Source organism: Triticum urartu, chromosome 1 (assembly GCF_003073215.2).
Source record: "Triticum urartu cultivar G1812 chromosome 1, Tu2.1, whole genome shotgun sequence".
NCBI lineage: Eukaryota > Viridiplantae > Streptophyta > Magnoliopsida > Poales > Poaceae > Triticum > Triticum urartu.
This window is the reverse complement of record NC_053022.1, coordinates 96,100,904-96,114,695: the sequence shown is the minus strand read 5'-3', so window position 1 is coordinate 96,114,695 and position 13,792 is coordinate 96,100,904. Positions and strand designations below refer to the sequence as shown.

The 13,792-nt window shown below is 41.5% G+C and overlaps 1 protein-coding gene across 2 annotated transcripts; it reads left to right on the top strand.

The window, feature by feature from the left end:
- Nucleotides 1-573: 573 nt before the first annotated feature.
- Nucleotides 574-13,329, top strand: LOC125550150 (ATP-dependent DNA helicase Q-like SIM). 2 transcript variants are annotated; one of them, XM_048713075.1, is made up of 17 exons: nucleotides 574-801; nucleotides 999-1,681; nucleotides 1,773-1,992; nucleotides 2,068-2,178; nucleotides 2,381-2,570; nucleotides 2,974-3,247; nucleotides 3,549-3,742; nucleotides 3,881-3,937; nucleotides 6,811-6,891; nucleotides 7,389-7,452; nucleotides 8,703-8,802; nucleotides 8,902-8,985; nucleotides 9,404-9,469; nucleotides 9,557-9,644; nucleotides 10,863-10,976; nucleotides 11,168-11,260; nucleotides 12,644-13,329. In XM_048713075.1, the coding sequence occupies exons 2-17, from the start codon at nucleotides 1,123-1,125 to the stop codon at nucleotides 12,953-12,955; spliced, it is 2,607 nt and encodes an 868-aa protein (XP_048569032.1). In that variant the 5' UTR covers nucleotides 574-801; nucleotides 999-1,122; the 3' UTR covers nucleotides 12,956-13,329. The 2 variants fall into 2 exon arrangements, with proteins under 2 accessions (XP_048569032.1, XP_048569038.1); XM_048713081.1 differs by lacking the exon at nucleotides 9,404-9,469 and having other exon boundaries at nucleotides 575-801.
- Nucleotides 13,330-13,792: the final 463 nt, after the last annotated feature.

The window sequence follows — 13,792 nt, the reverse complement described above, 5'->3', positions numbered from 1 at the left end:
TGAGCCCCTGCACCAAGATCCGGCCACATTTGAACATTTTGCCCAATTCCACCGTGAGATGCATGATTGACACACTCATTTGAATCTTCAAAATGACTTGATTGAGCACGTGTGTGATCACATTGGCAACCAATAGATGTATTGGTCCATTTTATGTTCAGTCAAGACAATTTCGATTTGGTTGTAAAATTATTATAATTTTCAGATAAATATTTGGGTTGTAAAACTAGTTTTGATGAAAATATAGGCATTTTGGCCCTGACGGACAAGATGGGACAAAGGGATGGGGCCGCGCGCTGGGCGCACGGCCACCGCATCCCAGGACACGTCCGGACACGACTCCATCGCCATACACAAATGGACAGAATCCGGACAAAACGGACGTCCGTTTGAGGTCGCGCGGTGGAGTTGGCCTTATAAGGGGTACGCTATAGCAAGTGATCTTCACACTTTTCTGGGCCTCGCATGTCATTTGAGGTCATGTTTTGCAAGCCTGGCCTAAACCCAGCCCGGCCCAGACAATACCCAAGTCTTGCGGGTGAGCCTGAAAAGTTCTTCTAATCGGAACCGCGTGTCTCCCTCGCTCGCGCGCCGTCCCGTTGGTCCCAGTCCCACATGCCAGCCACGGCCCTCGAACGAAACTCCAGGCTTCTGCCGCATTCTCTCCCGTGATTCGAAACCAAAACCCTCGCCGTCCCATTCCCCTCCCTCTCCGGAGCTGCGAGCAGAGGGCGGCGGCGGCGTGAGGCGGAGGGCGCGGAACGAATTGGGGATCCTGCACCGAGGAGCCCGATTCCACAGGTAAATCCTCGCCGTTTCTTCTCGCCGGTCCCGCCCTGTTCGATCCGACCCTAGCCGCTCCACCCAATTCGGTTCTAGTTCGAACCGAGAACCCCGCGTACGGCGACTGCTCTCCTCGCCCATCTAAACCGGAATTAGGGGCAGCGCCAAGCAATTGCATGGAAATTAATCGCCGCCGCGTTCTGTTTTATTGACAGGTCAACCCAGGCGAACTATTCACCATCGTGCAGCTTAGCACCGAACCTCGACCTCAAGGATCTGCTGTTCTTCAGCAAGTGAGCACCGAGCTTGGTTTGGAAGCACAGCTCACTGGTTCTGATCATGGATGCCAATTCTGCCGGCACTGATGTATCTGCTGATCATGTCATTGCCGAGTTGCTCGAGATGGGGTTCGAGTTCGACAAGATCAGTGAAGCCATTGGTGTTGTCGGTCCGTGCCGTGCTGACGTGGTGGAGTTTGTGCTGAATGGTTCTGGTAGTGTACAAAGAAAGCCAGGTGGGGGGTCGCAAAGACGCTCTTCTGACAGGAGTGCTAGACTGGCTAATCCCAGGGGGAAATTTAAGCAGTCTAGCATTACTGATCATATCGCGTCAACCACTGGCAGTAAAACCGAGTCTTGTGGCGAGGAGCCAAGTACCTCATATTCTTGTTTAGCGGCCAACATGAACCCTGCATCGACTGCTGCTCTCTGTTTTCAACCAAAGCCAAAACATCAGACTTTGGTTGACGATCCTAGAGGCGAGTTTGACCGGACCGACAAAATTTGTGCTGTTTTGCAAAAGCATTTTGGATTCTCCTGTGTGAAGAGTTTCCAAAAGGAAGCCTTGGATGCTTGGTTTGCTCACAAGGATTGTCTTGTTCTAGCAGCAACTGGATCAGGTAGTTTATTATTATACAATCTCTATATTGTTATGCAAGGTTTGAGGCACCTGTAATAAAATAAATGATGTGAAAATGACCATGTTGGCAGGGAAGTCACTTTGCTTTCAGATTCCAGCTCTTTTGACTACGAAGGTTGTGGTGGTGATCTCACCCTTGATTAGTTTGATGCACGACCAGTGCCTAAAACTTGCAAAACATGGGATATCAGCATGCTTCCTTGGATCAGGGCAACCAGATAATCGTGTTGAGGGCAAAGCCATGGCTGGCATGTATAAGATTATTTATGTTTGCCCCGAGACAGTTTTAAGGTAATCATTCTGCTTTTGATTGCTAAAATTGATTCATTGGTCATCATGCTTACTCGGGAAGTTCTGTACATGCAGACTGATGGAACCATTGAAGAAACTTGCAGAAAAACCAGGGATCGCACTTTTTGCCATTGACGAGGTTCATTGTGTTTCTAAATGGGGTCACGATTTCCGACCTGATTATAGGTCTGCTCTTGTATTCGATATCCTATATTAAAGGTGCAAATCAGTATCTAGCACTGTTTTTCATCATTACTTGTTAGTTTGTGACCTGCACTTCAGTGAGATAATATTTGGTTTGGTACTTAAGAACCAACTAGACTCTTCTATGTTCTTGCAGTGCTTTACAGCTCTAGTATTTAAGTAAACATTATCTCCCCCCCTACAGGAAACTGTCTGTGCTTCGACAAAATTTCTGTTCCAGCAAATTGAAGTTCTTGGAACATGATATTCCTTTGATGGCATTGACTGCTACTGCAACTCTCCCTGTACGAGAAGACATTCTCAAGTCCTTGAAAATGTCAGAACTTACAGTGGTTGTCTTGACGTCCTTTTTCCGACAGAACCTTCGATTTAATGTGAGTAAATCTTTTTATTTTTTCATGTTCTGTCCAGAGGATTACATTGTGGTATGCTGTGTCAAACTGTAGAGTTGGAATCCCCTTGATCTTACTAACCACTAAAATACATGCAAGAGAATTTAATGGTTGGGATGTAAAATTGTGTTGGTATATCTAATAACAAATGGTTTGGTGTTCATAGCCATAGATGGACATCTGAATGTGCATTCGCTTATGTCTTAATTACTAGGATCCAAATACCTTCATTTCCTGTAATTGAACTATTCTTTCCTTTGGAGCGGTATAGTTGGAGCTACATAGGTGAATTGCAGTCTTTTGAAGCTTCCTACCGATTGTCTCATGCAATCTCCCCTCCCGCCCCCCCCGCGGCCCCCCCCCCCCCCCCCGTTTCTGGTTGCAGGTAAAGCACAGTAAAACCTCTGCCTCATCATATGGAAAGGACTTTCAAGAACTAATAGGGACTTACAACGCTTCAAGGAATTTCAAGGGGAAAAGCCAGAAAATTCTTCATGAAGTTGAGCCTGAGTCTGAAAGCAGCTCATACGAGTCACTGGACGATAGTGCATCAGATGACGAAGATGCAATTGCTGATAAAACTAAACTTGCCAAGTCTTTCGTAAAAGAAAATGCTGAACATGAGCTGGATCAGTATCCAGGAGTAGATGATTTTGATGGTAATTAACGAATCATCTGTTAACAGTTATAGGACTACTTGTTTTTTAGAGGATGTTGTATTGCTTCGTTTACTTAAAGAAAAAAACTGCTGATCTTACTTTTGAACCTAGTTCACATTTTCTGAAGCAGTTGCATAAGAAGTTTTTAAGAACGTAATATCTTCTTCGAAACCCAGTTTCTAACCTCAGCATGATTATTGACGCTTCAGAGGATATATGGAAATAGTATTTTTGAAGATCTTTAGTCATCTTTGTGTAGTCTAATGTATGCTTCTGACTGACAGTTGATTTTCTCTTATAGTTTCATGTGGAGAGTTCCTTGAAAGCTCGCGACCTGAGAGCTTTGCCTTTCCTTTTCAATCCCATGAAACTAGTTCATCAGAAAGTTTGGATCAAGGTCCTACAATTGTTTATGTACCCACGAGAAAAGGAACTGTGGAACTAGCTAACTATCTGTGCAAATCAGGCCTCAAAGCTGCAGCGTATAATGCAAAGGTTGGCACCACCTACTGGAACATGCTACTTTTGTACAAGAGAACAGCTTAAATGTTTGCATACTGCAGACATATTATCTATCCTCTTAATATATGCAGTCCTGTGCCTTTTCTGAAGCTATCTGACACTTCTTTCCAGATGCCTAGATCACATTTGAGGCAGGTGCACGAGCAGTTCCATAGCAATGCCTTAGAGGTAACCATAAATATGTTCATTTTTTCATTTCATACTTGACTGGAATATGCTATGGAAGGTTGCTCTTTTCCATTTATACATGCAATTACCATCAACTACTGGTGTGCATATTTATTTTGAGATAGCATCATCGGAGCTTAGTGTTTCCCATTTTGTACATCTCAGAGTGATAACGGTTCATACTTCCATAAGTCTGACTTGGTTCCATTCAGATATCGGGACTTATAATTGATAAGATGCAATTTTTCTAGTGCATTAATACTTGATGGCACTTCTTTATCTATAATTCTTGTTCAGCACAAATGGCCACTTTATAAATCCCAACAATACTACATATTAGATATTGTTAGGAAGTATTAGTATTGGTCCAGGAGTCCGTATTAGTCTATGTTTAGTTTCCTTACACCTCAAGTCACATGTAATATATATATGCCCCTTGGGCCTTCAATAAAGAAAAGTTGCTTTCCTAACATGGTATTAGAGCCTAGGTTTAGGTCTCGGACGCCGCAACTCGTCCTTATGATCCACTAGATAATTTTTTTTCTCGATCGATCTGTTCTGAGTCGATCTCGTGTGCTGCCGACCTCCTCCTCTGGCCGGCTAGCTGCTGCTCTTCCCACCATGCCTTGTTGCGCCACCGCCCGATCTGCCCGTCGGCCCAGTCTCCTGCGAGCCGGTCCCTGCTGCCAGCCTCCAGATCGAACCACGACAACTTGTCCAGCATCCAGCCGCCTCTCAGATCGATCTCCGCGGTGTGTCGCCACGTCGAAGCATGCCTCCAGGCCGCTGCCTTACGTCCGCTCGTGGGATACAGCCGCCATCCATGCAAGCTATTAACTGCTGGTGGTCCGTATGTGCGGCTGCTGGCTCCATGTTCCGTGAGGGATGCCACTTTGGTGTTGCTTGATCCGTTCCCATCTTGATTTCAAAAATAAAAAAAACAGTCCAATGTCTTCTGCATACACGATGGATTTTGCATCTTTGTGTCATGTATGCTTCCTAGCTTTTACCGTCCTTGTTTTCCGTTGATATTTCGTGTTTCTCATGCCATGCGAGTCCACAATAGCTTTGTCCGTCAGCCTTTTTCTTGTCATTGTTCTCTCTATCGCTCCGTTTGGATGTTCACATTCAGGCCTAGTATTGGGTATTGGCATTTGTCTGGGCCTAATATCCCGAATGCCACTGTTTGGTTGGTCTTGGCATTCAGTCGTGGCATTCGGGCTCGATATTGAGCGGTCCTTCCCTAACGCAAAAAACTGTTGGCCCAATTCGGAGCTTGTGTGCTCGACATCGCTAGGCATTGTGGGATAGCGTGCTTATCTGTTTGCGAACGAAACCAAGCCAGCGTCTCCACCCCAAGATTCAGCAGCCGACGCCACCTTCCCACCCCGCCGGAGCTCTCCAGCAGCCGGCGCCATGTTCCCGCCCCGCCAGAGCTCTCCAGCGACCAGCGCCGCCCTCCTACCCTGTCTCCACCATGATCTCCGGCGACCGGCATACCTGCACCACGAGCTTTGCCGCCCAGCGCAGGTGTGTTGTTGACCGGCTCCTCTCTTGGTAGAGCTCCGACCCTCTCCCCTGTCTAGCGTCCAGCCTCCTCTTTGCTTGATTTCCCAGCAAAGTCTCATACAACTCAATGCCTCACATTGACAACCCAAACAACGTTGGCATTCGACCTCAATATCAAGTCTGTGTTCCGAATATCTAAGCATCCAAACAAGAATATTGGCATTCAATCTCAATACCAATATAGTGTTATATTGATATTCAACCCAATGCAATGCCAAGGCTCCCAATGCATACATCCAAACATAGCGTATAGGATTTCTGTGGCCTCTCTTTGCATTGTTGATCTAAGCCCATTCTCTTGCCACCGAGCTTCTTTCGCCGTTGGTTTTCATGGGCCATGATTCTTTAAGCAATGCTTCATTCTCTTGATGTGCCATCTTCTCTTGACAACCCATCTTCTCTTGATACTTCTATTGTATCTTCTATTGATGTGGTGTCTTCCTCTGATGTGCCATCTCTTCGTTATCCCCTTTGGCGACTCGACGGGTTTTGAAGACTCTTCATGCTACGACGACACTCTCAAAACGCGGATTTGGATTATCATTTTTTTTCTAGTATTACACTTCTTCAAATGCAATGCTATTGCATAAGCTTTGCATTTGAGGGGGGGGGGGGGGGGGGCGTGTTAGGAAGTATTAGTAGTCCTTATTAGTCTATGTTTAGTTTCCTTACACCTCAAGTCATATGTAATATATATTCCCCTTGGGCTTTCAATAAAGATAAGTTGCTTTCCTAACAGATATATCCCATGTTATCAACATTCTTTAGTGTTATGCCAAGACCCTGAGAAAATGGTTTCAACTAAAGTGATAAATCTCCTAAATCTTGACATTACATGTCTCATGCTTTAGTATACTTGGAACTGGGCGTTGAGCAGTTGGCTAGTGGGGTGCGGCCGGCTCGCACCCAGCCCTCCACCCCCGTTCAAGCCTTGGGCTCCTCATGGTGTGTGCCTCAGTTGTTACTTTTTAATAACTGTTGGTCTCATTTTTTTCTTTAGTATACTTAATTATTATTTCTTGCACTATCCATATCAGGGATGAATCTGGTCTCCCAAATTTCCAAGTTTTCATAACTTAGTGTGCAATACATCATCAAATTTCCTATTTAAACTCTGAAACCTATCATGCACTTATGCCAAAGGGAATGCTGGTTCCCTGGACACCAAATGATTTCCTTCAGTCTCTCAAACTTTGCTGAACCCTTCCTCAAAAAAACTTTGCTGAACCCTTCCTCAAAAAAACTTTGCTGAACCCTTCAGTCCTTTGTGCCCTATTTATAATGACCTAATCCTCCTTATACAGGTTGTTGTGGCTACTATAGCATTTGGCATGGGAATTGACAAATCAAATGTCAGGAGAATTATTCACTACGGTTTACCGCAGGTTAGTTTGGCCTCCAGTGGTGTATTCCCTTCTGAACAGTATTTTGCTGTCGACATGCGTGTATGTCTCTGTGAAAAATGCATGACTTTGTTGTTCTGGACTTCTGACATGCATAGAAAAATGTTTCCACATACTAATTTAGTTGTTTATATAAATACCTAGAAGGCTCATATGTCATGCATCCAAAGACCTGCTCTGATAGTGCTTTTTTTTGCGACAATGCTCTGATAGTGTGGATGTTAGGGAGAACAAGACATTTAGAGCTTATACATATATGTCGGCATGCCAAGCTTGAAATTTACAACTGCTGATTGGTTAGTGAACCACAACACTGAAAAATTAGTCCCAGGTTGGATTACTGACCTAACAATCTAATATCATGCAGAAAGGTTGATTTAATTACTCTCTTTCTCTGGTTCAAATACACCCAAGTTGGGTTAACTTTTGGTTGTGTTTATTCTTTGTGTCTGAAGTTCTCTTGGCCCTTGTTAATCCAGAGTTTGGAAGCGTATTATCAAGAAGCTGGTCGTGCTGGTAGAGATGGGAAGTTGTCAGATTGCAGTGAGTTCTTATACTAAAGACTTGCTGTAATGTCGTTTGGCTTGTTTCTGGACATAATGAAGAAATGATGAATCATATAGCTAACTAGAGAGTATTTATATGTATTGTATATGCTTACTTGCAACCAGTTTAAGACCCCAGGATGGTGAGTGAACTGGACATGAATTGATTCACCAGTTTGGTTGTTCGACTAGTGGTTCAGTTGGTCCGACTGTCAATCCTGACTATTTATGGGCTTGGATCTTTTTTTTTCAAAGCAAAGGATGTTAAATTATTATAAAGCAATAAGATATTTTATTTGAAGTTTTTCTAAATTAATCCAGAAATGGAAATTGAATTCTTTCTCTTTTAGGCTAAATCAATTCCAAAGCCATTTACATTAATTAAAACAACTCCAGGTAAAATATAGCATTACTTTGTAACACTGTAACATCCTTTGCTTTGTAAGAAAACAGACAAAAAAGGGTCAGGATGTTACAGATTGTGATTCAAATTATTGAAACTAACTTGATTTTGAGATGATATGCAGAAAGAAGTGTTTAATATCTATTATCTCCCTGCCGTGACATGAACGCCTGGTAGATGTGAGCTTTGATTCTGTCAGCATGATGGAATTGTATTGCTAACCAGTGGCCACACCACATGGGCATAGATAAGAGATACTTTAGGAGGGTTAAGTTTATTTCGTGCTTAGTCATGACACATTCGAAACTCATCTTATATAGATGATGGATATGACACATCAGAAAACTGAACTTACATTTAGAGATTAAATAATATTTCCAAGTGACTATTTATTATCCCAGGAAACTTAACCAAAATATTCGGTGAAACAGATAGTTTGGAAAAGCTTTCACAATACTTGCCACGTAACATTGCTACAAGTCAACGCCTTGGTACTATCTGTTCGTGTTACAGTTCTATGCTTGAATAATACCCTAGGTCTTAGTGAACATGAGTGACAACACATCTGTAGAGACAATTTTGTATTTCAGGTTTATAAAATAAGTATAAGGGTAATATTCTAGAACATCTTTTTCTATTGGATGAATAGCAGACCTTTATTACTGTCAGTAGATTTTAGTGGGCCTTCACGCAAAAAGTTTATTGTTGTGTATTTGTCTAATACAAAGTATATATTGGACTCCAAAGCTTTTGGTATCAAGCAGTATTTTTATCCTTTGTTATGAAGCTTGCTTTATTCCTCTCTGCACAATTTCACTTGTTTCTTTTACATTGTTTATTGGCAGCTTTATATTGTAATTTTATGAGAACACCGACATTGCTTCCTAACAAAAGAAGCGACGAACAGACAAGGGCAGCATATAGAATGCTACGGGATTGCTTTCAGTATGTCTCAGAACCATAAATTCAAACCCTGGCGATATCCTAAAACGTATATTCATTAATTCCGTGACTTAATCGCCGTGTAAATTTTCTATATTGCAGCTATGCTTTGAACACTTCAACATGTAGAGCCAGAATACTAGTAAAGTACTTTGGTGAGGAATTTGGTCCTGACGGGTGCCAAATGTACTTTTCTACTTTCTCCATGCATCTTCCCCTTATTTAAATGAAATAAGCACATGCTTCTTCCAGTTTTGTGGGTATTTAGTAGTACTATATGGTATAATTTAGAAATAAAACATACTATTCCCTCGTTCCCAAAAGACAAGTCATTTAACTTTTGTATGAAGTCAACTTTATGAAATTTGACCATCTTTATAGAAAAATAATATCAACATTTACAATACCAAATCAATCTAAGAATATATGTATTAACATTGTATTTATTTGGTATAGTAGATGTTGTTATTTTTATGTAAACTTGTTCAAACTTAAGACAGTTTGACTTTAAACAGAAGTTAAAGCTGTCTGCAGTCTAGATTACTTGTATCAGGCATTCTTCTAATGAAAATAAAGTCCAACGAACTACCACTTTCCTTGACAGGGACATGTGGGGCTCAGGCCTAGATGTCAGTGATTCAACAAGGATCTCTTTAAAACTTGCATTTTCGTCTGTGGCACGAACTAAATTCCTCAATTTAACTTTATTTCATCCAGTATTTATGTGAGTGTCTATTTGACTTGGTTTTCACCTCAGGTGTGACGTCTGTATTAATGGCCCTCCTGAAATGCATGATTTCAAGGAAGAAGCAGTTGTGTTCATGAATGTGCTCCAAGCTCAAGCTGTGAGTACCTTATTTTAATTTTGGTTGACCATATGTCCATATCCTACTCTAGTGCTGAACTGCTGATAAATGCAATGTCTATTACAATTGTATCCACTCTAATATTTCAGTAGCATATAAAGGTTTCTGTTTTCTGTTTTACCTTCTTTAGAAGTTTGTGATCATCTACCCTTGATAGTTAAAACAAGAGATTCTGTTTCAACAGAAAGGTGTGGTCTCACCGCCCTCCTGTCTTAAGGAATATGACATACTAATTCAGTAGTTGCCGAACTGTATTAAGTTGATTGCTCTAGTGATAAATTTTGCAATAAATAAAAGCACAAATGTGAACAAATTATGCATGATTTACCACAGATCGTATAATCCCATTCCATTGTGGTATTATCAGGGTCTACTTTTGCAGTCTGGGTCTTTGAATAGAGCAGAAGTGCTTGATCTGAATGATCTTATATTAGTTTACAGAGGGAGTACATGTTAACGGGATACCAGAGTTATTTTTGTTATTAGAACTGGTTTGCAAATTAGCGGTGGTGTCATCTTTCATTTCTGTTGGGCAGGGAACTTTCATGTAAGGATTTATTTACATTAGTCTATAGCTAGCCTGGCTAAACAGTGGATATATAGACATATGTGTGACGCCATGGAATCCTGGACCCAGCCGATAGGTCTTTCTTGGTTTCCAAGTCTAGTTGGGTTGATTCAGAATCTGTTTAGATCTTTCCTAGTTTGAGTTGGTTCATGTCTTTCCTAAACTGCTGCCAAACTGTGCTATAAAGCTAGGCAGGGTGTAATCAGCTGTGAAAGAATAAACAGAGAAAAGGAGGAGGGTTACCTCCAGAACAGATCTATCACCCAAGGGATCATGGCGCCCAAGCCTAAACTCTCTCGTCCTTGCCCTCCTGACACCCACGATCATCCACTCCATAACCTAGGGTCGTGACATGTTACAATTGTAAGATGCAAGAATGTCCACATTTCTCCTTGTTTTTCTTTACATAGTTTATATCTACAGTACCCTTCCCATTGGATGTCCCTGTATAGGAAAATGTATTGGACAAGGAATTGAGATAATTTTGGTCTCTGCAATGTAATTTTGATTTATATTTTGCTAGTACTCCCTCTGTAGTGATCTAAACGCTCTTATATTACTTTACGGAGGGAGTACCTTTGAACATTTGATATTGTTGGTACTTTGAGTAATCTTTAACATGCATCCAGGGACAAGCAATTGAAGGTATGGACTACAACAGTACAGACTGTTATATATCTGGAAGGCGAAATTTTGGGGCGGTACCTGATTTCAGAAAGATAGTCAGTTATATAAGAGAGAAGGTTTGTGTTCTAATGCATTTCTTCATCCATTATTTTATTTTATTTTTAAACTGGGAGCACTGAGACTTCTAGTCTTAAGCCTCACCACGAGTCCGCAACACAAGTACTTCAATTATCTTTTCACTTTCATTCCTACAAGTTTAAAAATTTCAGCTCTCAAAGCTGTTCTCATGACTAATATTTAGTTTTAGATTCCTAGGTTTGCCATGACAGACAAGATATGGTGGCAAGGCCTTGCTCGTATTTTAGAGGACATGGGATACATACAGGAAGCAGCTGAAATTGTAAGCAATTTACTTCAGTAGTTTGATGCAGTAGTAACTTATCACTAGTGTGAATGTTGCAATGGTTACATGATGAGGTTGTCTCCCCTACTTGTTCCATAAAAAACCAATTGATGTTACTGCAGTGTGCCTCAGTTTTTAGATTCGTCGCATTCACATGATGGGCCAACTAAGATTGAAGTAGGAACATCGAATAGTTCTTTTTTACATGATGTTGAACACATGGTTGCTATCGGCAAGTGATTTACTTGGCCATGTTAAATCAGTTCCTTGATTGTTCAAGTGTAAGTCAGACATATTTCAAGGATGCTATAGTGCTACCACCCCAACTGTACTTGAAGCATCCAAAGTCAGACATATTTTAAGTTGGGGTGGTTATCTGATATGCCATACAGGCAGTACCGTAGTTCTGTTTCTTCTTCTGGTAACAAGAAAATTGTATTTTAACCTTTCGTGGCATAGTATGTGGATGCTCAGAAATTACTAATATTTATTTTGTAAGTCCTTGTTCACCATAATTGGATCAGGTGCCACTGTCTTGGTTTACCATTTTCGTCCTAAAGGCAACAGCTTGAAGCCTCTAATTCGGTTTCCCTTTTGTGTACTTCAGATCTTTTTGCTTACAGATGCAGTGATTCCATTAAAATTTCAATTATTCATTTCACGGCCATAACAAGGAAACATTTTGCTGGTATCTGAGATCAAGTTTCTGTACTGATATAGCGATAGCAGAACTCTTACTGACAACAGATTCACACCAGTACGTTAGCGAGTACATAACTTAACTTCTAGATTAACTGTCATACTCCCTCTGTCCCAAAATAAGTGTCACTGATTTAGTACAAAGTTAGCACAAAGTTACTCCTAAATCTACAAAGTTAGTACAAAGTTACTCCTAAATCTACATAGTACAAAGTTACTCCTAAATCAGTGACACTCATTTTGGGACGGAGGGAGTATATCATACCATCATACCGTGTAGTGTAACGATGGATGCCAGGTGACAGGCTACAACATATCAGTGATGCTACCTGGTATGAGAAACGCTATTAAAGGTGAACTAAAAGGCTAAGAAAATATTCCGGGTACACTTGTCTGCACATTTTGTTCTATTATTATTTTTCCTTCAGCCCTTCAGTACGTAATTCAGGATAGAATTATGCTGCATTAATGCTAATCTTGAAAATACGGCAGACCTATGTGATGCAAGGAGTATATTAAATGATAGTGCAGTAGTATATGTCGAATTTATTATGGTTTAGCACGGCATTACTTATTTTTTAGTTTATTATGTCATCCTGAGCTGTTGTGGCACAGTAATTCATTAGTTTATTTGTTAGACAAGTTTTCTTTATCACAGCTGATTAATGGACCCTCTTGCAGCCTCGTGTTCTAATCCAGCATCCAGAGCTGACAAGAGCCGGATTAAATTTTCTGAGTTCACAACCAGACGAGGAAGGCTTATACGCATACCCTGATGCCGCTACGTTACTGGCGATTAGTAACCCAAAGTCCTTCTCTTCTTCCTCGGAGTGGGGCAGGGGTTGGGCAGATCCTGAGATACGCCGCCAGCGTCTTGCGGGGAAAACAGGAAGAAGGAAAAGGAAGAGGGGTTCTCGGAGGCAGCCTGCAGGTTTCACCACTGCAAAGGAGAGACTATCAGCAATACTCTCGAAGTCGAAACGCAGAAAGTAACACCAAAAGTGATGAGATCATGAGATGCCAAAAATAATCACATATAGCGAAGTTCAATTCTGCGGCAGTTTTTTTTACGGCAGCAGGCAGGTACAGGTTGCTAAATCTGACACGATAATTGTTCACTGTCATACTTGTTTGGAGATCAGTTGGGATTTTTGTATACTTGGAGATTGCCTACTAATCAGTTGATTTCACAAGTTACCGCGGAGTGTTAGTTTTAAGTGTTTTTCTTTTTATGGTTTCTCATTAGGGTAACTACTTGTAATAGTACAAATGAATGAGGTTACAGGTCACTATTTTGGCAGCCCATGCTCAGTCTGAACGTCAAGACACTGAATATTTTTTTGACTATAATTTCTTCAGCATCCGTATCATGAACGTGAATGTGAGGAGGTACAGGTCCAGATATTGCTGCCTACTGAGCATGCTAGTATGCTTGTACTGATTCATCTGAACAGTGGATCGTGTCGTCGGTTCTCACATCAAATCCATAGGGTTTTATCAAACTATGTTCATCCATTTCCCGACTGTTTCGTGCAACCTGATCGTCGGGTCGACACGTAAGGAGCAAACGGGAACTTCTTCTTTGCGCTGGATGGCCACGATGATTCCTACCGTCAGAAAGAAAGAACGTGACTGGAGGTGTCTATCAGTGTATGTGTGTACGATGCCGTCGTTGTCCTGTTGCCTGAAAAATGTCCCAACCTGTCGATGTAAGAGCATCCACATTCCTAGACGCTAGAGGTGAGAAAGATTGGATAGCATGGGTGCCAAGGAATATGAGAAGTTACGCTCAGATAAAAAAGCTAAGCTAGTGATGTGGATCCTCCTGGA

Coding starts and splice junctions, on each gene's coding strand:
- LOC125550150 (XM_048713075.1), top strand. CDS start 1,123: ATGGATGCCAATTCTGCCGGCACTGATGTATCTGCTGATCATGTCATT. Junction 6,892..7,388: donor TTCACTACGGTTTACCGCAG/GTTAGTTTGGCC, acceptor TTGTTAATCCAG/AGTTTGGAAGCGTATTATCA. Junction 8,986..9,403: donor GGTCCTGACGGGTGCCAAAT/GTACTTTTCTAC, acceptor TTTCCTTGACAG/GGACATGTGGGGCTCAGGCC.